The sequence below is a fragment of the Saccopteryx bilineata genome, chromosome 1 (assembly GCF_036850765.1).
Source record: "Saccopteryx bilineata isolate mSacBil1 chromosome 1, mSacBil1_pri_phased_curated, whole genome shotgun sequence".
Lineage (NCBI taxonomy): Eukaryota > Metazoa > Chordata > Mammalia > Chiroptera > Emballonuridae > Saccopteryx > Saccopteryx bilineata.
The window spans coordinates 30,616,774-30,641,169 of NC_089490.1; the positions used below are offsets into that span (position 1 = coordinate 30,616,774).

Consider the following 24,396-nt stretch of genomic DNA (forward strand, 5'->3'; position numbering starts at 1 on the left):
TCACACACTTATTAAGAGTTTGAGAAAAACATAAAACTCACATTGCTCATTTGTAACTTCTCTGAACGGAGGAGTAGATGAAAATCTTTGTAATGTAAAATTATGGACTGTTCACACACTATTGCAATCTGTGAAGCTGAGTAAATAAATGGTTATAATTAAAAAGCAGGAAAGTGTTTTTTTCTTCCAGTAATGACTGAGTGGTTACTATCAAACAAACCTTCCCACAAGTAATTATAAGGCTGAAAAAAATAAAAAAGTAACTATCTGAAGGTACCGAAGAGTGACCAAAAGGCCGCGGAAAATGAAGGCAGTCTGTGCATGGAAGAAGGAAGTCCTGTAACAGTGGGTGAGTGTTCTGTTTTTATGGCTTTGACATGCATAACCACTATTTTCCATTACACAAAACAGGTGAAATGTAATGTATAAATTAAAAAAGTTAATGTTCAGAGCAGTGTGACGGACTTGAGAAGCCACAGATCAGAGTTAGGCTGACCATGGCAGCTGGAAAGTGAGAGGGGAGACCTCCGAATGGACGGAGCGGCAGCTCCAAACTCTGCATAGAAACTCGAGCTGTGTCTCTGGTTGACCCTTTAATTATGCACATGTACTTCAGCATCCAGGCTGTTCAGTTAAGAATGAGATAACCAAAAACAAAATCTCTGCTTCCACCCACCACAGAGAAAATAAGATGCCCTCTACCTCCAAATTTATATGTTGAGATGTGATCCCCAATGTGATGGAATGTGGAGGTAGGACCATTTGTGTGTGTGTTTTCTTGGTTCTGTTTAAAAATCTTTTTGTTTGTGAAAATTTATTCTTTCACGGTAATTATTTATTTGTATGGCTACATATTCAGTACTATACTTTTCAGAACTGTCTATAGATAGTTTTGTTCTCTATCAAAATATTAGCACACAGGCCTCTAATGTAATAAAATAATTGCACTGTTAACATTTTAAATATGAAGATTTTGTAGATTCTAGTATGTCTCGAATTCTCAAAGTTAACTATAATATCTACACAAGGCTATTATTTTAAGTATACATTAAGTTTTAATTGATATATTTATATATTTATGCAGCATATATGGGATTATCTTAGTGGTTTTAATTTTATTTTTCAATTCCAGTTTAATTTCAACAGTATTTTGTATTAGTTTCAGGCACGTAGCATAGAGGTCAGATATTCATATACTTTACAAAGTGTTCCACCAACAATTCAAGTGGCCACATGGCACCACACGTAGTTATTACAGTCTAGTTGACTACATGCCCTCTGCTTCACTTTACATTCCACGGCTATTTTATAACTACCAATTGGCACTTCTTAATCCCTTTACCTATTCACTCAGCTTCCCAGCCCACCTCCCCTATGGCATCCACCAGTCTGTTCTCTGTGTCTAGAAGTCTGTTCTATTTTGTTTGTTTATATTGTTTTTAGATTCCGCATATAAGTGAAATCATATGGTATTCGTCTTTCTGTATTTGGCTTATTTCATTTAGTATAATCCTCTCCAGGTCCATTCATACTGTTGCAAATGGTAAGAGTTCATTCTTTTTTAATGGTTGAGTAGTATTCCATTAAATATAAGTACCACTACTTTTTTATCTGTTTATTGATGGGCACTCAGGTTGCCTCCATAATTTGGCTATTGTAAATAATACATCAGTGAACATAGGGGTGCATATCTTCTTTTGAAATAGTGTTCAGATATATACCCAGAACTAGAATTGCTGGGCTATAAGGCAGTTACATATATACATGGAAAAAAATATATAAATTTATTATATTTTTCAGAAAGAGACAGTAAAGGAGAGAGGGAGGAGAGAGATGAAAAGCATCAACTCGTAGTTGCTTCACTTTAGTGGTTTTTTTATTGATTGCTTCTCATAAGTGCCTTGACCAGGGGACTCAAGCTGAGCCAGTGACCCCTTGTTCAAGCCAGTGACCTTGGGCTCAAGCCAATGGCCATGGGAACATGTCAATGACCTCGCGCTCAAGCCAACGAGAGCGCGCTCTAGCCGACGACCTTGGGGTTTCAAATCAGGGCTTCAGAGTCCTGGGTTGATGCTCTATCCAATGTGCCACCACCAGTCAGGCAAGGCAGTTCCACTTTTATATTTTGAGGAACTTCTATAGTGTTTTCCATAGTGACTGCACCACTCTGCATTCCCACCAACAGTGTACAAGGTTTTCTTTCTCCACATACTTCCCAACACTTGTTTGTGCATTTATTGATGACAGCCATTCTGACAGGTATAAGGTGATTTTTATTGTAGTTTTAATTTGCATTTCTCTGATGATTAGTGATATTGGTCATCTTTCCATACATCTATTGATCATCTGTATGTCCTTTTTGGAGAAGTGTCTATTCATGTGCTCTGCCCATTTTTCAATTGAATTGCTTGTGTGTGTAGCATTGAGTTGTAGGAGTTCTTTATAAATTTTGGATATTAACCCTTTATGAGATGTATGGTAGAGTATCTTCTCTCATTAACTAGGTTATCTTTTTGTTTTGTTGCTGGTTTCCTTTGCTGTGGAAAAACTTTTTTAGTTTGATGTAGCCCCATTTGTTGATTTATTATTGTTTCTCTTGCCAGAGGAGATATATCAGAAAAAATATTGCTAAGAGAGATTCTGAGGTTTTATAGCCTATGTTTGTTTCTAGGAGTTTTATGATTTTCAGTCTTACATTTATATTTTTAATCCATTTTGAGTTTATTCTTGTATATGGTGTAAGAAGAAGGTCTAGTTTTTTTATTTTTTTACATATATCTGTCTAATTTTCGCAAAACCATTTATTGAATAGACTGTCTTACCCCATTGTATGTTCTTGCCTCCTTTGTAATATATTAGTTTACTGTGTAGGTGTAAGTTTATTTCTGGGCTCTCTATTCTGTTCCATTGATCTGTATATGTTTTTATGCCAGTATCATTCTATTTTGATTACTACAGCCTTGTAGTTTAGTTTGATATCAGGTAGTGTAATTCCTCCATCTTTGTTCTCTTTCTCATGATTGCCATGGCTATTCAGGGTCTTTTGTGGTTCCATGTAAATTTTGGATTACTTATTTTAGTTCTATGAAAAATTCTATTGGTATTTTGATGTGAATTCTGTTGAATCTATAGGTTCTTGTAGGTAGTACAAACTTTTGTGTGTGTGTGAGAGACAGAGACAGAGAGAGGGACAGATAAGGACAGACAAACAGGAAAAGAGAGAGGAGAGGCATAAAGTCTTTATTGTGGCACCATAGTTTATTGATTACTTTCTTATATGTGCCTTGATTGGGGGCTCCAGCAGAGCAAGTGACCCCTTGCTTAAGCCAGTGACCTTGGGCTCAAGCCAGCAACCATGGGGTCATGTCTATGATCTCACGCTCAAGCCAGGAACCCTAGGCTCAAACTGGTGAGCTCCTGCTCAAGCTAATGACGACCTTGGGGTTTCAAACCTGGGTCCTCTGTATCCCAGTCTGATGCTCTAACCACTGCGCCACCATCTGGTCAGGCTGTATGGACATGTTAACAATGTTAATTCTTCTAATCCATGAGCATAATATGTTTTCATTTATTTGTATCTTCTTTGATTTCTTTCTTCAATGTCATAATTTTCTGAGTACAGGTCTTTTATGGAAGTAGGGTCTTTGGAAGGTGATTAGGTCATGAATCAGTTTTGCACTCTCAAAATGTAGACCCCAAGAGCTCCCTTGTCCCCTTCTTACATGTGAGGTCACATTGCAAAAAAAAATTATCTATGAACCAGGAGACAGGTCCTCACCTGATACCAAATCTACTGGTGCCTTGATCTTGAACTTCCTAAGACTATGAGAAATAAATTTCTGTTGTTTATAAGTTACCCACTATATGGTATTTTCATCATAGCAGCCTGAATGGACTAAGACATAAGAGTTTGGAGTCTGATTTCATCCAAGCTGACTGTGTGCTAAAACAAAACAAAACAAAACAAAACAATTAATACATTTTGGAATAATATAATAGAATCCAGGGATTCTCTCATTTATAATGTCCAGAATACAATTCAAAATTACTAGGCATATGAAGAGACAGAAAAACATGACCCAAAGTAAAATGAAAAAGCACTTAAGGGGACTAAGTCTGAAATGACCCAGTGTTGGAATTAGCATATAGAGAGTTTAAAGTAGCTATTATAATTATTATGGGGTATGTAAAGTAATATATACTCAATGAATAAATAAAGGAAATCTCAGCAAAGAAATAGAAACTATTAAAAAAAAAGAACCAAATGGAAATTCTAGAACTAAAAAATATACCATCTAAAATTGTATTTTTATGGGCTTAATAGTAGCCTCAGATGATAGTAGAATCAGTAGACTTGAATCTAGATACAATGTAGATATTATCCAATCTGAAGAACAGAGAGAAGAAAACAATGGGCTGGAGGGTAGAAAGTAGAGTCTCAAGTAAAGGGGCAACCATATAAAAAAGTCTAATATCTGTAAAATTTAAGTATCAAGAAGAGGAAATGGGGGAAAAATTTTTGAGAAATCAATGGTGAAGATATCCTAAATTTAGTGAAAGTTATGTTTTTAGAGTTAAGATTCAGTAAATCCCAATCAAGACAAATACAGACATATAATAATCAAATTGCTAAAAACCAAAGATAAAGAGAAAATTGTGAAAGTAGACAGAGGAAAATAAATGACACATTATATAAAAGTTGGCATCAATTTGAAATACTTCTGACTTCTCATAAGAAACAATAGAAATCAGAAGAAAGTGGGTAATTTTTGGAGTGCTGAAAGAAAAGATTGTCAGCCTAGAATTCTATGTCCACTGAACAGGTCCTTAAACAATTAAGATGAAATAAAGACACCTCAGATTAAGAAAACTAAGAAGATCACTGCCAAAAAATCTTCACTGAAAAGTGAAGGGCAGTGAAATCATGTAGTAATAAAGAACTCTGTAAATAGTAAGTATGTGTGTAAATACAAGACTATTATTTTCCTCATTTCTTTAAAATACATATAACTTTAAAAAATTATAAAATTTCATTGTGGAGTTAATAATGTATATAAATGTAATACATATAAAAACTATAACATATAGGAGCAGAGAGGACCTAAATAATTACAAGGGTCTTATGTTTTGCATGAATTAGTATATTTAAGTAAACTGAAAATTTAATGAAGAATTAAATCCCTACAGCAATGACTACAGCTAGCCAATACACAAAATCAGACTATAAAATACACTTATTTAATCAAAAGATAGTGGGAAAGGAAAACCAGAGAAACAAAAATCAGATGATATATACAAACGGAAACAAATTATAAAATATCTGACTCAACTCAACCCAACCATATCAATAATTGTAATGAATGTAAATGGAATAAATATTCCAGGTAAAAAACAAGGGATGGTGAGTAGAATTTTAATTTAATAGTGACAAGAAATCAAAGAAATTTTAGGATGGTGACTTTGGTTCTTATTATAGAGTTTATTAAATTCCAAACTAATTTACCCACGAGACTTTGTAGGCTCTCGGGTTTCTTGAATGGTTTGAGTGTCTTTCCCTTACAGTAGGTGCACAAAGTCCTGAGAACAGTGTTTTTCAACCACTGGTCTGTGGACTGATCAGCCAGGAATTTCACAGTGGCCCATGAAAGAGCTAACCACTCTGAATTCATATAAAGATGATGGGCTCAATGATCTTAGTCAAATTCACTTATGCTCAGTGTTATTTCTGCCTTAGTAATCCCTGAAATAATTATCTTATTTTTACCAGACCCCAAGTGTAAAAAGGTTGAAAACCACTGCTTAGAACATATCCTTAAATTCAAGTTTGGAGAGTAGAGATTGGGGTCTGAGTGCTTCTTCTCCCAAAGAAGTTTCGGATACTTAAGCAAATTTATTCCTAGTATCCAGCATTGCATATAAATATATAGAATTTCATTTGCCTCTTTGACTTTCATACAAATACTGCAGAGGGTTACTCAACTGATCATTTATAGGACAAAAAGGTCAGCCTCTATAGATTAAGAGCCTCCACAGATTAAAAAATATAGCCTGACCAGGTGGTGGCACAGTGGATAGAGCATTGGACTAGGATGCCAAGGACCCAGGTTCGAGACCCTGAGGTCGCCAGCTTGAGCGCAGGCTCATCTGGTTTGAGCAAAGCTCACCAGCTTGGACCCAAGGTCACTGGCTCGAGCAAGGGGTTACTCGGTCTGCTGAAGGCCCGCGGTCAAGGCACATATGAGAAAGCAATCAATGAACAACTAAGGTGTTGCAATGTGCTACAAAAAACTAATGATTGATGCTTCTCATCCCTTCGTTCCTGTCTGTCTGTTCCTGTTTATCCCTCTCTCTGACTCTCTCTCTGTCTCTGTTAATAAAAAAATATATATATTACTATGACTGTAATAATTTCCTTGATAACTGCCTTTCTTCAAATAAGGCTGAACCCAGTACCCAGTGCCTGGCATATAGTATGCACTCAAAAATAAATAAATAACATAATATGACCTAGCCTTAGCAGTAATTTACAATGGCCTGTTGGATAAACTTATCTGTATATTATTTGTTAACTTTAAAATTAATTTTATTTATGTATAAACTGTATATAATAAAATGTTCCTATTTTGCCCTGGCCAGTTGGCTCAGCGGTAGAGTGTCGGCCTGGTGTGCAGGGGACCCGGGTTCGATTCCCGGCCAGGGCACATAGGAGAAGCACCCATTTGCTTCTCCACCCTCCCCCCTCCTTCCTCTCTGTCTCTCTCTTCCCCTCCCGCAGCCAAGGCTCCATTGGAGCAAAGATGGCCCGGGCACTGGGGATGGCTCCTTGGCCTCTGCCCCAGGCATTAGAGTGCCTCTGGTCGCGGCAGAGCGATGCCTGGGAGGGGCAGAGCGTTGCCCCTGGTGGGCGTGCCGGGTGGATCCCGGTGGGGCGCATGCGGGAGTCTGTCTGACTGTCTCTCCCCGTTTCCAGCTTCAGAAAAATACAAAAAAAAATACAAAAAAAAAAATAGAATGTTCCTATTTTAGGTGTACAGTTTGATGAGCTTAATAAACATATACACCCATACAACTACCACCACAATCAAGATACAGAATATCTCTATTACTCCTAAACAACTTTTACCTTATTTCTTTACAGGCCTGATTACAGGTACCCACTGATCTAAGTTTTGACATTTTGTATTAGCTTTCTTTTCTAGAATTCGTGTGCGTGTGTGTGTGTGTGTGTGTGTATGTGTGTGTAAATCACATGGTGTATATTCTTTCCTGTTTGGCTTCTCTGCTCAGCATAATGTTTTTGAGATTCATCCTAGTTGTTATATGTATAAGTAGTTTGTTCCTTTGTATTATTGTTACTCTGTTGCCTTGATAACTATTTGGATTATTTCCAGTTTTTGGCTATTATTCACAAAATTGCTATCAACATTAGTAGACAAGCCTTTGTATAAACATATGTTTTCATTTTTTTGTGTGTAAATATCTATGAGTAGAATAACTAGATCAATAGGGCAGATATTTGCTTAAAAGAAACTTCCAAATTGTTTTCTGAAAGTGGTTTTACCACAATACACTCCCACCAGCAATGCATGAGTTACAGTTGCTCCATATGCTCAATAACAGTTGAGACTGTCAATCTTTTTTTTAGTGATTTGAACAGACAGATGATGGTGTCTTACCTTAAAATTCACAGGCTCAAGTTTGACCAGGCAGTGGCGCAGTGGATAGAGCATCGGACTGGGACGTGGAGGACCCAGGTTCGAAACCCCCAGGTTGCCAGCTTGAGTGTGAGCTAATCTGGTTTGAGCAAGGCTCACTACCTTGAGCCCAAGGTCGCTGGCTTCAGCAAGGGGTCACTCTGTCTGCGGTAGTCTCCTGGTCAAGACACATACAAGAAAGCAATCAACGAACAACTAAGGTGCTGCAAGGAAGAATTGATGCTTCTCATCTCTCCCCTTCCTATCTGTCCCTCTCTCTGTCTCTATCTCTGTCTCTGTCTCTCTTTCTTACACACACACACACACACAATTTACATGCTTAAATATCTGAATCTCCATTCTGTCCCTATCTTACCAACTATTACTTTGGGATTTCAATTAAAAAAAATTAATGACAACATTTATGCTCAAAAAAATTAATGATAGAATACCATTAATTTATCATTTATCATTTCCTAATCTTAGACTGTAAGCTTCCTGAGGGCAAGACCTATCTGGTTTATTGTATCTAGCACAATGCATGGCACACAGTGAACACCCTTATTAGTTATCTGTTGCTATGTATTAAATTACCCCAAATCCTAGCAGCTTAAAATAACAAACATTGATTGCTTCACACAATTTCTGAAGCATAGGAATCCAGGAGCAGCTTACCTGTGTAGTCCCAGGTCAGGGTCTATCACAGGGGTCCCCAAACTTTTTACATAGGGGACCAGTTCTCTGTCCCTCAAACCATTGGAGGGCTGGAGTATAAAAAAAACTATGAACAAATCCCTATGCACACTGCACATATCTTATTTTTAAGTAAAAAAACAAAACGGGAACAAATACAATATTTAAAATAAAGAACAAGTAAATTTAAATCAACAAACTGACCAGTATTTCAATGGGAACTATTCTCCTCTCACCAATGAAACAGGTGCCCCTTCCAGAAGTGCGGCAGGGGCCGGATAAATGTCCTCAGGGGGCCGCATGTGGCCTGCGGGGCCGTAGTTTGGGGACCCCTGGTCTATCATGAGGTTACAGTTAAGCTATTGGCTAGTGCTACAGTCATTTGAAGGCTTGGCTGGGCCTGAAGGATTGACTTCCAAGATTACTCACTCACACAGCTATTGGCAAAAGATTTCAGTTCACTGCCGTCTGTTGTCAGAAGTCCTCAATTCCTTGCCATGTGAACTTCTCCATTGTGCTGCTCAACACAGCTGCTGGTTTCCCCAAAGTAAGTGATAGGAAAGAAACAAAGATAGAAATTGAATACACAGATCAATCAGGAGGCAGGAATGGTTGGGGGCTATCCAGAAGTCTGGTTCATACAATGCATAGTGAATATTTATTGATTGAACCAATATGTGCCTGACACTCTTCTAAGCATTTTACTTATATCACGTCATTTAATCTTGCTAACAACCCATGGGCCATTGTTTTCATATGAGATTGATGAAACTGAGGCTTATAAAAGTTAAGCAACCTGTCCAATTCTACAAAGCTATTAGGTGGCAGAGCTGAAGTTCAAAGCCAGACCTCTCTAGCCCCAAAGGCTGTGAAAATGGTTCACAACTGAATAAATGAATTGCACTACTCTAAAAAGAAACTGATTTAGATGGACTTTAAAATTTTGCTTCTATTGAGTATAGAACACATTTGTATATGGGAAAGAAACTAGATATAGTATCAACAGGAAAAACTTATTTTTAGGAGGATAAAAAAAATTGCTTCCCTATTCTCCAGTTGACAAGGTGTTTTCATTTATTTTCTCTCTTACCAGACTAATGTTTTAAATTCTTGGCAGATTCTTGGAAACAAGGAAAGTCAAGAATTTTGCCACTGACTTTCCAGAGTCAAAAAAGATTTTCTTATCATCGAGTGCGTATGGCCCTGTTGTAGCTGCAGGGATCTACAAAGCAAGTGAGTCCGTTCCTGGTGTCCAAGAGATCACAGTTTCTTTGGGATTAAAGTGTAACATAACACAAGGATATCTAAGCACCATGGAGAGGTATACAGGGAATGCTTAATGAGGTTTGGATTTTTAAAAAGACCAGACACATTTTTAAAACACATTTGGTGTTCTAGTGTGATCATCTCTGGAAGTCAATAGAAGATTAAGATGAGGGAGCCTCTCTTTCTCTTTCTTTTTAAAGCAGTTGGAAAATTTGCAGACAGTGTGGCTTGCTTATCATTGCAGACTCAGACTCTCAATTAGGAACCACAGCTTTTCACTAAAGGTGGCACAAAATGGGTTTCTAGAATGTACGAATGAAGGGGTGAATAAGGTTCAAAGTCCAGACAGCCTCTCCTGAGAATGTAGGAATCACACAAGGACAAACAAAAGAGAGTGTGAAGTGGGTAGGGCAACAAAGTTTAGGGATTGCTTGGGTTTAATGAGTTACGGTGATAATGCTGGAGTAGAAATGCCTTCCTAGTAGAGTTGAAATAAAAGTTCAATCCCACTCACCCAGGGGAAATTGTCCTGTGTGCAGCTGGAACAAAGAGAGAGTCTGTGAAGCCACATATGCCTTGCAAAAACTTGTTTCAGACCAAAATTTACTTTGGCCATTGAGCACGCTCAGCTTTCAGTCTCCTGCAAAAGTGCAGATTCTGTAGTTCCAGATTTTATCTTTGGCAGCTGGAGGAGGGAATGAGCAGCAGGGGCCACAGGTGGAATTTGGTGTTTGCATACCCTCCAAGCCTAAAGTGTGAAGACTTGGGGACAGAAGGGAGGCGGAGTCACAAATCCATCCATGTGATTGGCCTTGACGTGGTGGGCAACCCTTCAGGAAGGAGCCAGTAGGTCATTCGGAGGCAGTGCGTGCAACACTAGGAGTTACAGGAGCAATGGGGCAATTCAGAGTTCTGCCCCTTGTACTTGGGTATGAATCCGGCTCCTAAGAATGGTCGTCATTATTCATTCCCTCCAGGGTCCTCCTAGCTACTCCTTCTTGGGCTGTAAACTACCCTTTGCAAGCGACTGGGTGTCGGTGCAGACAACAGGAGCCGTACGGAGGGTGCTCACCAGGCAGTCCTCGCGCGACCTGCAGCCCCCCCCCCCCCGGCTTATAACCCCCCCCCCCCTTTTCCGCCCTAGCCTAGACTACTCTCCCGGGGCCAAACATCTGGCCAGGCAGACCAGGCTCTGAAACTCACCTTTGCCAGCTCATTTCTACATTTGGGCTCCTGATGGGGTGCATCCACACCTATGAGACTCGTGCAGGCTCTCTCACGCCTGTGCTTTTGTGGCATGGGGATTTCCTTTAACTATGTATATAAACAATGCCTGCTGAAGATGGATGTGCTCTCAGGTTACACACCCTGCGAGGGCACGGCAGGGCCGGGCCGGGCGGGGCTCCCACTCGGGGCTCCGGTGAACGGCGAGCACACAGCGGCCGAGAGAGGGGCAGGCGGGGCGGCGGAGACCCCTCGCGCCCGCGCCGCCTCCCGCAGCTCCGGGGCCCGCCGCGCGCGAGGTGCGCTGCGGGGCGGTCCCGCCTGACCCCGGAAGGGAAAGTTGTTTTGGGGAAGGGGAGCGCGCGGGGCGAGGGGAGCGAGTTAGCCACAACTACAAATCAAAGTTGTTCTGCCGCCTCAGGCTCCTCTCTCTGCCTCGTCTTTGCACGAGTGTCCCGCGCAGCCCGGCTTCCTCGGAGCGCCCGAGGCGCCTCAGGTCCTCGTCTAAGGAGGGGGGCCGCGAGCCCCGGGTCCGCAGGTTCCACGACCCTCTCGGGATCCAGGTCGCCAGGAAAACCCGGAGCGGAGCATCCCCGGGAGAGGAAACGCCCTCGGCGCGCGCCCACTGGCGCGCATGCTCAGTCGCGCGCAGGCTGCGAGTAGGAAGCTCTGCGCGGCGGTAGCAGCGGTGGCCGCGAGACTGGCGGGTGGGAGGGGACACACCGGCTGGCGGGCGGGGGCGCTGGGACCAGGCTGTGGCTCCCGCCCGAGGTTCTTGGCAGCGTTTCGGGCCGCGAAAGTCCGCGCGAGGAGCGAGAGAGCCCGGGAGCCAGCGAGCGCGGAGCGGGCAGCGGGCGGAGCGGAGCCGCCCGGCGGAGCGGGCTCGGGGCCCGGGTCTCCGCGGCTCGGGACCCAGCGGCGGGGCGGCGATGTTCCACTGCATCCCCCTGTGGCGGTGCAACCGTCATGTGGAGACCATCGACAAGCGCCACTGCTCGCTGGTCTACGTCCCGGAGGAGATCTACCGCTACGCCCGCAGCCTGGAGGAGCTGCTGCTGGACGCCAACCAGCTCCGCGAGCTGCCCGAGGTGAGTGCTGCCCGGCCTCACCTGGGCGCCGCCGTGGGGAGCGCGGCCGAGCCTGGCCGGCCCCCCTCGTCCCCGGTCTCCTCGTCCGCTCCGCTCTCCACTTGTCCCCTTTTCACCCTCCAGATGCGCCCGGCAGGTCCCGCAGGAACCACCTCTACCCGCATTCACCTGTTTCTTTCTCCTTTTACGCCCCCTCCGGAAAAGTTTTTGGTTTTTGTTTTTTCCTTTTCCTTTTATACAGAGCGACTTGGTGTTTTCCAGTTCATCACTAGAGCTTGTGCGATTTGGGGAAACGTTCTGGGCTGATGAGTAGTTCAGCCACACGTCTAGGTGCCACCACCTGGCACTTTTGCCCGGCCAGGTAAGGAGCCAGGCGGCTCGGGCTGTTCCCTGCTGGTAGGACCGAGCACGGCATCCCGCTGCGGGGTGCAGTCTCCTCGCCCCGCATTTCCCGACCACCAGCCAGGGAGTGCCCCCTCTTTTGGCCAGGGCAGGTCCTGGAGGAGGTGGACAGCGCGCAAGGGAGCCACTCTATCTCGGCATCTTGCGAGGAATGTGCTCCGGGCCTTATCGCGGTGTGTCGCGCTCTGAGCAGCTGTGGCTTTGGCCGGCCTACCCGAGTCCCAGGAGCGGCCACCAGGCTTAGGGGTGAGAGCCTGAGGGCGCCGGAGAGCTGCGCCCGGGGCGCTGTAGGCAGTGCCCAGGTGCCCGCCGCTCGGACCTGGCCGCGTGGATCTGTTGTGTGGAAGTAGCGTCGGCAGGGGCTCTGCGGGGCGGGACAGCCTTGGGGCGCCTCTCCCGCAGCGTCCGCATTCAATCTGCTGACATCTGCCCTAGCAGTGATGCGTTACCTCTCCAGCGTTGTTTACGTGAATTAATCGGTCTGCTGCGGCTGAACTTCTCCCGCGACGCAAACTGATTGTGCTTTAATGGAGGGTCGGGAACTGCCAACTTTTAACCTTCGAGCTTGCTTCAGGATCTTAGCTTGAGTCACCCTAAGGAGGAAGGTGTCCCCAATCCACGGATGTGCAGGAAGTCTGTGCAATAATCCAAAGGTGTGCAGGAAGGAGGGAGGCTCCTGGGAGTCTGGAGAGGACCTGAAGTCCTGAGCATTGGAACGCAGATCACTTAACTTGACCTTTAGTTAACACAAAGCCGAGACATTGTCACAGAAGCACTCAGTCTAATGTTCTGGCTTGTTAGAATGACCTGATATGGTCTCCAGCTCCGACAGAGTGTTTTAGAAAGCAGAACTGTGTGGTTCTTTCAGTATTTCAAGTGTTGTTATTCTGCTTGGATTAATTTTCCTTGGTTTGTGTGGAATTGATTGGATGGTTTGCTCTGTGTAATCACAGGGATTATCCGCACTGGGATCTTTGCAAAGCCCCCTAGGCTTTATTTAGCTTAGAATCAGAAAAGCCATCCAGTTCCCTCAAGCATTTATTATTTTGCAGGCATTTTCAAACACATAGTTTTGTCTGGCCTTTAGCTTTCTTAAGTTTGACTTAAAAGTCTTAAGCTCACTTGCTGCCTTAAATTGTAATGTTTTAGGTTTCTCGCCAGATATATAGAAATGTGCAATTTAATACTTTTCAAGGACTGCAGAATGAAGTTATTAAAGATTGAAAAGCTGTTGAACTAGAAATGTTTCAGTGCTCTTTGTGGTGTTTTTGTTTGTTTGTTTTTTTTTGTAAAACTGGAAAATTTCCTTTGACTAGATCGGCTTTTCACTCCCTCTGCAAAGGTTGTGGGTTTTCCTGTAATTTTGGGGATTTCAGCTTGGTATGGGAATTATAGGTTTTGGAAACGTCAGGTATTTCTCCTGGTCCTAAATGGAAACTTTTGAAAAGCTCAGAATACAATCTGATAGCACTCTGTCAATATAGTAAATAAACACGCTTTTCAAAGGCTAAAGGTAGTCTCGCTTATGGGTAATCATCTTTCTGTCAGCTCTTAAATTAGTTTTATAGTTTTTAGGTGGGGTAAAATCTAGTTCTCCTGGACTTACTGTATGTCTGGGTGCCTGGGTGTGTACAAACCAGATACGAACCACCACCGTGAAAACACTGATATCTCATTCACTTCAAGTTGGGCCATTCAGTCTTTCACTTCTGAGCTCTGTATGACTCATTAGCACTGCTCACCGCTGTCCCGGCCCCCGGCCCCCGGCCCTCTGCCCCCTCTACCCTTACCCCTTGCCAACCTCTGTCTCCATACCTGCCACATGCCCAGTAGTCCTCTCTTGCTGAGAAACCTCCAAGGTCCTTGTGGTGGTGGCCATACTGGCTGTGTGTTCTCTCTGAAACTTGTTTGGAACCAGAGCCAAAGGGAAGTCCTGCAGCCCCTACCTCATCAGTGAAGATACACACCCTCTCTAGGCTTCAGCTTAATGAAAAGCATCTCTTCTGCACCGAGAGATCTGCAACCTCTATTTGCTCCAGCCCCCTCACTTCACAAATTGAGATGCAGAAGTAAAGTGACTTTTTCAGGTCTCTCTGGCTCGTTAGATACATAGTCTATAGACTTCTCCCGTACATGTGCCCACCAGTGATTACAGCTTTGTCCAGCCTAGTGGGATCGGGTCTCACACCCATCAAACCCACGGTTATGTAGCCCCTCCTGTTTGACTCATGTCATTAAAACTGGACCTCAGTCAAACATTTCTTGACCCTTCATTATCTGCTGGTTATTGGGAACACAGAGATTAAAGAAGATATGATTCCTTTGAGCTGTTCACAGCTTTGTGGGGAGACAGATGACTTTAGCACAAATGTGGTCTCTGTGGGGTGGAACAGGCACCACAGTTATCAAACCTGGTGGTTCCTTACCTTATCTTCTAACCCTTCATTGAACATGCGCACTAATCCTCATCGGTGGTTTTACCTCGTGACCGCTTCTCAATGATGCTGTTCTGTAGGGAAGGTTTAGAACAGGGGTCGGGAACCTTTTTGGCTGAGAGAGCCATGAACGCCACATATTTTAAAATGTAATTCTGTGAGAACCATACAACAACCCGTGTACTTTACGCATTATCCAATAAAAATTTGGTGTTGTCCCAGAGGACAGCTGTGATTGGTTCCAGCCACCTGCAACCATGAACATAAGAGGTAGGAAATGAATGGATTGTAATACATGAGAATGTTTTACGTTTTTAACGTTATTATTATTTTTATTAAAGATTTGTCTGCGAGCCAGATGCAGCCATCAAAAGAGCCACACCTGGCTCTTGAGCCATAGGTTCCTGACCCCTGGTTAAAACATTCATCTTTAACATGACCCCAGTTGGACAATAGTCTCATCATCCCTTTCCCGTCCACCTACTTCTCTGCACAGCCCCGAGCTTGATCCCTTTGGGATGTGTATTGACAGACAGTCAGACTTGAACCTCCTTGAGATACCCATATGTTTTGCTTACCCTTGTGAACACAGAGCCCAGCACCCAGTAGGCCCTGCTTACTAAACAGCTGTTCATCTGTTGAATGAATGTTGCTGAGTCAGATACAAATCTTCCTTCTCTGCTTCTTTCTCTTCCCTTAAGCACATTACAGTTCCAGCATCTATGCTTTTCTGAAATAGTCAGAAAATATTCAAGTTGGAAGTGACTTCAGAAGTAAAGACCTCCTCGTGGTGAACTTGTTTTGTCTTCCCCAGCAGGGGTCTTCAAACTTTTTATAAAAACCGCCCACTCTTGTAGTGCTGGTCAACCTGGTCCCTACCGCGCAAACAAACAGCGCTGCGATTGGCCCACCATGAAAGCTGGACCGCCCACTAGTGGGCGGTAGGGACCAGGTTGACCAGCACTGCAAAAGTGGGAGGTTCTTATAAAAAGTTTGATGACCCCTGCCAGGATCCTTGCCTTCCTCTCTGTGTTTCCTCTGTGTGTTTGACGTCAGCAGTTTCCCCTCAGTGTGCACTGGTTCTCAAATACCTTCAAGTGTGTGTTTCACTGTCATGTCTCCAGCACCAGTACAGGGTGCCTGGTCTAAAAGGCAGCAGATAGATTGAGTGAATGCTTTCAAGACTTTAAAGTATAAAAACAGGTTTCATCTCATCACCTCCTCGTAGAGTTCAGTTAGAGGTTGTAGGGCCAGAAGCTGCCAGGCAGGTGCGGGTTCCCATTAAATTCGTATAGACCGTAATGAAACTGCAGAGCTGAAAACTGGTGGGCCATTCCTTTTATTCTAGCCTCGCACCCGGCTGGCAAGTAAACACACACACACTGGGCTCCAAAACCCACCCATTCAGCACTCACAAAGCTACTGTCGCATCTGGGTTTTCCTACAATCAAAGGCCCCCCACCAGCTCAGTCACCTCTAGTTCCCCATCTCCTCCTCTCTGCACAAACTGGCTTCTCCTTCAGCACCCTGCCATCTTGGCTGCTTCTCTCTCCAACAGTGGCCTCTTCTTTCTCCTTTCTTCTTCTTAAAACTTTTCAGAGCAAAAACCCTTCCTCCAGCACACATTAGCATAACAAAGCCCCTTCCCAAGCAGGAAGGTAATTAGCCGTTTCACATGGGCAGCAGCCATTTTTAATAGTAAAAGTGAGCAAAATCAAATAACACAAATTTTACAAACTTATTTGCCCAACAGAGGTCTTTCCATGATTGCCAGGGGACAGTATTTCTAACAACTGCTCCTTCCCATCATCCTTTCTCTTTTTTTTCCCTAGCCCTTAGACCACTTATCACAACCTGACTACAGACTATCTACTTTTTTATTTTCTCTTGTCTGTCTCCCCAGCTGGAACATAAGCTCCATGAGAGCAGAGGTGTTTTGTTCGTGGCTGATCCTAGCATAGAATCTGGCACATAGTGGATACTCACATGCTTGCTGCATGGATGAGTCCTTACGTGGTGTCATGGGTAGACCAGCCCAGTTTCTTAGCTATCATAATTCCCCTTCTTATAAGCTGATTGCTACTGTACCCCAATCTACTGAAATTGGTAGTGACACAAAGTCAGAATTTAGTCGTCTTGTCTTGCCAGTCTTTGTTCTCTCTCTCTTTAGTGTTGGACACTTTTGATATCCTTGTATTTTTGAGATAATTTTTATGAATGGTACTTCAACATTTCCAGCCTGATCTGTTAAGAGGATATCTATTTCCACTTGGAATGAGTCCCTGCTGTCTTCCACCCGCCATGCCTTGTCTCCTGACCTGGCTACTTTTCCTGCCAGTTTCATTTCTGAAGGAGGAACAGCCATTCTCACTGTCTCACAGGTTCATGGACTTACCTACTTGCCATCCATCTTATCACTAAGTCCTGTCATTTTTTTCCTCAAAATGCCATCTCTCCTCTTTTAGTCTCTCGGTCCCACCCAGCTGGTTTCCCCTGGATTCCTGCTGTCAGTTGCTGGTTCTCCTGTGCTCAGTCTCTTAGGGCTGGTTGGGAAGGAGCAGAGAATGGGGGTGCTGGAGTCCATTCATATGCAGCTCCATCACTTGGATGCTTTCTTCAAGCCTGGGTTCCCTCATGTGCGATACTAGTGCCCACTTTATACGGTTCTTCTGGGGATTAGAGATATATGCATGCAAAGCACTTACAGGTCTAAGATTTCTAAGGTCTTTCTAGATACTATTGCAAGACTCTTTTATTATAAAACAGTTTTTCTTAAACTGGAATTTGAAAACTTTTTTCTGGGAGTCTGTAAGTTATTTTTTAATACCAGAATTACATTTGTAATATTCTTTTAAACAATAACTTTAAAACTCAGATTCTGTAATATCTAGATGACTTTACAAATGAGTAGTGCAATAAAATGTTGGTGCCATTGATTGAGCACTCCTGTGATTATAGCAGAGGGGGAAAGACCAGATGTCGACTTACTGCAGAAATCACGTGTTTGAGTCAGATGATGGCTGGAAGTCGCATGAACAAAGGTTTCCTGGCAGTTCGTTAGAGAAGAGTGATGATGAATGAAGGGGTCACGGAGCCCATGGTGGTGAAGGCATGCAGAATTGCACGGAACCTGCTCTGAGGTGCTGTTGTATTTATAATACATTGTGGGCAGCCATGCCGTCCTGTAAAATTGCATCACCATCATCTGTCATGTTAAATTAATGTTGAGTTATCTTTTATTGGTTTTTACCAGGTTTTTAAATTGCTTCACCTTGTAGTTTTATAAGAGTTAAGCGTAGGGAGGACATGTCTAGTTTTATGTTTGGACCTATGTACTTGAAGAACATTTTAATAAAAATAATTTCAGGCCAAGCTTAGGAGGAAGGGAGTCCAAGAGGGTGCTTTCCCTTTATAGTGGTGATCCACACAGTTCTCAAGTTAGGGAAACAATCCTCCGTTCTCAGATGCACTGGCGTCCATTACACAGTTTAGCACTTACGTGTTTTCAGGTTCTGTTATGTGTTGGTACACCCTCCTTCCTCTTCTCCTCCATCCTGCTCGCTCCCCTCTCCTTCTTCCTACACTTCGCAGGGAAGGAAACAGACCCAGAGCCGTGGTAAACTTAAGAGTCTCTTCGATTAGGAAACATTTCATGAGTATCTGATACAAATTAATAATAATTGTAATAGCTATATTATCTCGAGCTCCAAAGATTTCATTAAGTGCTCTACATAAATTATTTAGCTAACAGTTCACTTTAGCCATTATAATATCAGTTCTGCAAATGCAGAGACTGAGATTTATTTTAAAAAGTTATTCAAGTGGCTTGTTTAAAGAAACTTGATCAAGTACACCAAAGGAAATATAGTCGATAATATTATAATAACTATGTTTGATGCCGGGTGGGTACTGGAAATATTAGGGGGAGCACTTTATAAAGTATATGATTGTCTAACCACTCTGCTGTATATCTGAAACTAATAGAAAATAATATTGAATGTAAACTTAATTGAAAAAAAATTTTAATGCAAAGGCAAAAAACACAAACAAACCAAGAAACTTGGTCAAAGTCAGTTCTGGAGTGAGCATTTGATTCCAGCTCCACCGATATATTCCTGACATGAGAGCCCAGCTGGGCACAAGGGTGTGACATGCTTCTGCAGACTCCAGTGACAGCTTTGAGGTGTCTCACATCCTCTGTGGAACTGAAGGAAGGCTTTAGAGATGGTGACATTCACAGTAAACTGAAAGGAGGGAAAAAGCGTGTCACCATTGCCAAAACCAGTCCTTTCTAGGTGCTTAAATGAGGGATATTTGAGTGGTTGGGAATTTTGCTGAGGGGAACTCTCCTCTGTAGGCAGAGATGGCCCATGGGTTTTGGCCCATGGATGGTGGCCCATGGATGGTGGCCCATGGAGGTGCAGTACAGTTAGATCTCCATTTTAGAAATAGAATTCTGGGATGCCATGACCAGCTCAGCAATGGGTGTGCACGAAAGGCAGGCCCTGCAGGACTTAAGAAAAAACACACAATGCAACATAGAGAAAAAATGGGCACAGGGGACTCCCAGCATCTAGGACTGAGAGCCCAGATCTCTGCAGCCTCATTGTATTTAATCGTTTCTTTACTCATCAAGCAAATTAGCAGAGCCTGGGTCAGATTAACCTAGAATGGGTTCAGGTGCAGAGAAAGATGATTAATACCTTTTGGGTATGCTGGAAATGACTATAAGGATCAGCTGCTTCCTTTAAGCAATCTTATTAGTGCTTGCCGGGCAGCGTTTTGCCTCTGCAGGACTTGACATTCCCAAGTCCGCTCCAAAGACTTGTGTCGGGGTAGCGTCTGATCTCCGGGCATTTCCTCCAGTGGGGTGCAGTAGAGTATGGAGTCAGGAGCCCGCTGTAGTAACCTCGGCCAGAGGAAAGGATGTGGCACCTGTGGGCTGAGCAGGGGGGATGGCTTTGTCCAAGATGTTAACATGGGAGTTATCTGGGCCAGTGCTCTTTCTACTGTGCCCCCTTTCTTGCTGTGCTGACCGCCTGAGGCACTGCATCAATGCTTAGGGGCCACTGAGTACAAGTATTCACCTCCTTTTTGTGGACATATTTTCCTCGATTAGGGGTATATGTGCATTCAATTTGTGAATTGCTTGCTAAGATGTGGCAAGATTTCTCTGTAGGCATTGGCTCAGGGAGACGTTGGACAGCCAGAGGTGCTATGGATGGGAAAAGTTTTTTTTTGGTTTCAGCTAGATGTGGGCATCAAATTTATAAAAATGTACCAGCAGTAATATTGATAACTCTGTGGGTTCTATTTTTCTGAGAAACATGATTGTGTACTGTGTCTGTATTATATCCTGAACTGTAGTTTTATCGTCCTCCGCTAATGCCTTAAAACACTAATACTTGGACCATTTTTGTTTTTCTAGAGTAACTTGGAAGTCAACTCATTGCTGGCATGTCTTTTAAAATAAATAGCCCAATTCTTTGAGAAAAAGTGAAACTGTTCACTTATTTAAACTTTTCTAGAGTCGACAAAGTTGACTCATGCTGGTAAACTAGCAAAATGAGCCTGTTTCCACAGTTCCCCTCACTTTTCCCAGGGGCTTCCGGTGAAAAGGGGGTGTCTCAGCCCCTCCTAACTACCTCTTAGCGCATTATCCTCGCTGCCAGAATTTCCAGCATCTGTCCTGTGATGGTAGGTACTTGGGATTTCCTTTACTAGGACCCTTTGCCACAGACTTGAAATTCTGAGGGTAAAGCATGGCTGGTATTTTATGCAGAAGGGTTAGAAATAGCAATGTATCACTATTATGTCCCACCTACGTATGGAATAATACAGTTCCTGTTTTTTTCTGATTTACTTATTTCGCTTTGTATCATGTTATCAAGATCCCACCATTTTGCTGTAAATGTTCCGATGTCATCATTTCTTATGGCTGAGTAGTATTCCATAGTGTATATGTGCCACATCTTCTTTATCCAGTCATCTATTGATGGGCTTTTTGGTTGTTTCCATGTCCTGGCCACTGTGAACAATGCTGCAATAAACATGGGGCTGCATGTGTCTTTACGTATCAATGTTTCTGAGTTTTGGGGATATATACCCAGTAGAGGGATTGCTGGGTCATAAGGTAGTTCTATTTTCAGTTTTTTGAGGAACCACCATACTTTCTTCCATAATGGTTGTACTACTTTACATTCCCACCAACAGTGTATGAGTGGGACATAATAGTGAAACTAAGAGACATTGATAAGAGTGTGTTGGTTACGGGGGGGAGGGGGGAATGGGAGAGGGATAGGGGGTGGGGAGGGGCACAAAGAAAACAAGATAGAAGGTGACAGAGGACAATCTGACTTTGGGTGGTGGGTATGCAACATAATTGAACGACAAGATAACCTGGACTTGTTATCTTTGAATATATGTATCCTGATTTATTGATGTCACCCCATTAAAAAAATAAAATTATAAAAAAAAAAAAAAAAAAAGAAATAGCAATGTAAACATTTCTTAGCCATGATGACGAAAATCCCAACCATGATTTTGCCATCACATGGAACTGAGGAATTGGGCTCTTTTGGGTGAGAATCCAGTGATCCAGTGTGCACTGCAGGCTTTTCTCTCTTGCTCAGGGAAAGTTTGCTTATTTTAGGCCTTTACCCAGAACTCAGGGCTAGAAATGTTTGTCCTTTACTTCACATGATAGTTATGAAGGATGGTGAGATCACGGGCCAGATCTTAGTAAATGCGTAGAAGAGACTTTTGGCTGTCCACTTACTTTCTCTTGGGTAGTATTTAGTGGACAGGAATGGTAATTTTACAATTGTATGTGGTATTTTAGAAATCTGATGTGTGTGTGTGTGTGTGTGTGTGTGTGTAGTGTAAAATACTTTGATCTCCTAGAAGTAAGATGAAATATTTAAAAATCTTTATTATTATTTTGAAGAATTTCCCTACCTAGGCTGTAACTTCTAGATTTCAGAGAAATTGACTTGGAAGAAATTTAACATTTTTGTTTCCAAGAACGAAAAGGAATGCGTTCGTCCTTTGGTGGGTGGAAGGCGATGTTATACCTCATTAGAGCGTGTTCCAGGTGGATCCCCAGGTAGTATGGCCGATGAAGCGAACTCTGTCACCCGGCCCACTCTAGTCGCCTCTCTTTGTACAGGCCACACCCACTCCGTGGGGAAAAGTCCTGGCGGGGCTGCCAGCTGACTTGAGGTGGGAAGGAGAGCACAAGTCTGATGGACAGTTGTGAAGGCCGGAGAGCACTCCCTGAACCTCTGAGAGTGTGCCCTGGGCTCTGACTGCGTGTCTTGGTTTGTAAGGCTCTTGACTTGATTGAGAAGATGCTGAGATCCCTGAGGCTCATGCTGTTGTTGCAACTGGCTTGGCTTTGGACCGTGATGTGTTTTTATTTTTTATCTCATTACGGCAGCACTCTGTGTAGTGTTGGATGCTTAAAAGAATTAAAATAATTTTTAAAAAGTGACACTCTCCCTGATTACCATTAACAGTTTTAGAATGTAGCCTTTGAGATTTTTTCTCTTCGCACACCACCCTGTACTTACTATTGTTCAAACAAAAGGGGACTCCTACCATGTAAATCGCTTTGCCAGTTGCTCTTTTTGTACTTCACACTGTGTCTTGCACCTCTTCCATATCAGAATGGATAGCTGTATTTTAGCATTGATGCTGGTACTGTAGTATCCCATAGTATCGGATATACCACTGTTGATTTATTTGACCGTTCTCTTTTATTGCTGGACATTTAAATTGTTTCTAATGCTTTGCAAGGATGAACCATGCTGGCTTAAATGTTCTTGTACATATTACTTTGTACATCTGTGCAAATGATTCTTTAAGATAAATTTCAAGAAGCATAATTATTGGATGAAAAGGAATATTCACTTTCAGATTTAAACAGCTTTTGTTAGATTGTCAAAAATATTTTTTTGTTTTTGAACCAGTTGGATGGAGGCCTTCACATTCTAGAAAGCTACCCACTTTACAGCTGAGGGAATGGAAACCTAAGGTGGTAAAATGATGTGTCAGGGCAAAATGAGGACATGAACTGTTACATCTCCGACTGCTGACTCTGAGTCCTGTGATCCTTCTGGGGGCTAAAGAAATAGGTGCGGAGACGGGGTCTGTCACCTCTGCTGCCTTTATGCTTGACTGTGCCTCTTTCTCAGGCCTGGACAAGCCCTCACGTAGGCTTTCCTCAGTCCATTAGATACTTGTTCCAGTGTTTGGAGTCTGACATCTAATTCTTACCTTCGAGTAGCCTACACTCTTTAGTAACGAGAGGAAGTTCATGTCATGGAATTCCGAATGTAGCTCAGGGCCATATGGATCTGCACACCCAGAGTTGCTGTGGACCTTGGAGGGGGCTCTTTGGGGCGTCAGGAAAGCAGGACTCGGGTTTGTACTGGAGGTGGGTTCAGACGGGCTGGGAAGGGCAGGGCCGCACTGCGGCCAGAGAGCTTTGGTCAGGTGATACGCTGCTGGGGTACGGAGCAGAGACCCTCACTGTGGGTTGACTTGGTGGTTTCCGGAGCAGAAGGTCTGGACAGAGTGCTGGATGTGGGGGGACATGGGGCTCGGGCATTGACCTGGTGTGATGACTGTGTGCATCAGGCCCTCCCTCTGTCCCTTCTGCCGGAGAGTTGGTTCAGGCCTGAGTCTTCTGCTTGAAGAAAAAGTATGTACAATGGTTAGGGGATGGACAACTTAGTTGTGACACCTTTGACAAACAGCTCAGCCTCATTGTGCCTCAGTTTGCTCATCTATAAAAGAAGGAAATAGTCCCTGTCTCACAAGGGTGTATGAAGGTTAAATAAGCTAATATTTATAAAAGTGCTAGGAACAGTGTCTACTATTCAGAGAGTACCCAGTAAAATTTGATCATTGTTGTTATCGTTCTTGACTACCCTGCAGTAGCGGCCCAAACTACTCCAGTATTCTCTCCTTCAAATCCTTTCTCAGCACTTGGTCAGAGTGATCTTTCTACAACACAGATGTGATGGAACTTCGTGCCACACTGGCCTCTCACTCCGGCAGGCTACAGCCTGGCAGCGTTTTTGCCCTCTACCCCTTCCACTTTATCTCCCATCTCTTTCCGACTCGGACCTTGTATTTAGGCAACAACTAGCTGTCTTCAGTTACCGACATCATTTCATGCTTCTGAGTCTTCGTTTTTCTTCCTCTTTCTTCTGTCAGTGACTTTTCTTTACTTGTTTGTCTGGCTCATTGTTCTTTGTCCCATGAGACCCAGCTTAGGTGATAACATGCCTCCAGAAGTCTTCCCTTACCTCCTCTCTGGTCTCTGGGGACACCTGCGTCATTACTCTTACCTCTTTGTAATTATCTCTGGCCCCCATCAAAGTGAGTTCCTTACAGCCACACACCTTTCCTGCCCTGCATTCCTGCTGTCTAACAGGGTGGTTGGCATTCAGCAGACATTTAATATGTATTTAGCAGCATTCTGGGGGAAGTTTCCAGCCCTGTTGGAGAGTGGGTTTAGAAATGGTTTGAGCCGGACCTTTCAGTGGGGGTTTGAAGGTTACTAGAGTTGGAGCTGCATTGTCTGCA

At 43.3% G+C, this 24,396-nt stretch overlaps 1 protein-coding gene and 1 long non-coding RNA gene across 6 annotated transcripts in view; one reads left to right on the forward strand and one right to left on the reverse strand.

Moving 5' to 3' along the window:
• Window positions 1-3,239: 3,239 nt before the first annotated feature.
• LOC136319472 (uncharacterized) lies at window positions 3,240-11,373 on the reverse strand. Of its 5 annotated transcripts, none has more exons than XR_010728192.1 (4): window positions 10,857-11,373; window positions 8,821-8,920; window positions 7,677-7,872; window positions 3,240-3,943 (listed from the first exon to the last, which is right to left on the reverse strand). It is a non-coding gene; the product is annotated as an uncharacterized lncRNA (long non-coding RNA). The 5 variants fall into 5 exon arrangements; XR_010728195.1 differs by having other exon boundaries at window positions 8,817-8,920; XR_010728194.1 differs by lacking the exon at window positions 10,857-11,373 and adding an exon at window positions 10,168-10,735 and having other exon boundaries at window positions 8,821-8,917.
• Window positions 11,374-11,558: 185 nt separating this feature from the next.
• LRRC1 (leucine rich repeat containing 1) overlaps window positions 11,559-24,396 on the forward strand; it is a 147,306-nt gene continuing 134,468 nt past the window's right edge. The window contains exon 1 of the mRNA XM_066252719.1: window positions 11,559-11,965. Within this exon, the coding sequence (XP_066108816.1) occupies window positions 11,807-11,965 (159 nt within the window). The 5' untranslated portion in view covers window positions 11,559-11,806. The remainder of the gene's footprint in view (window positions 11,966-24,396) is intronic.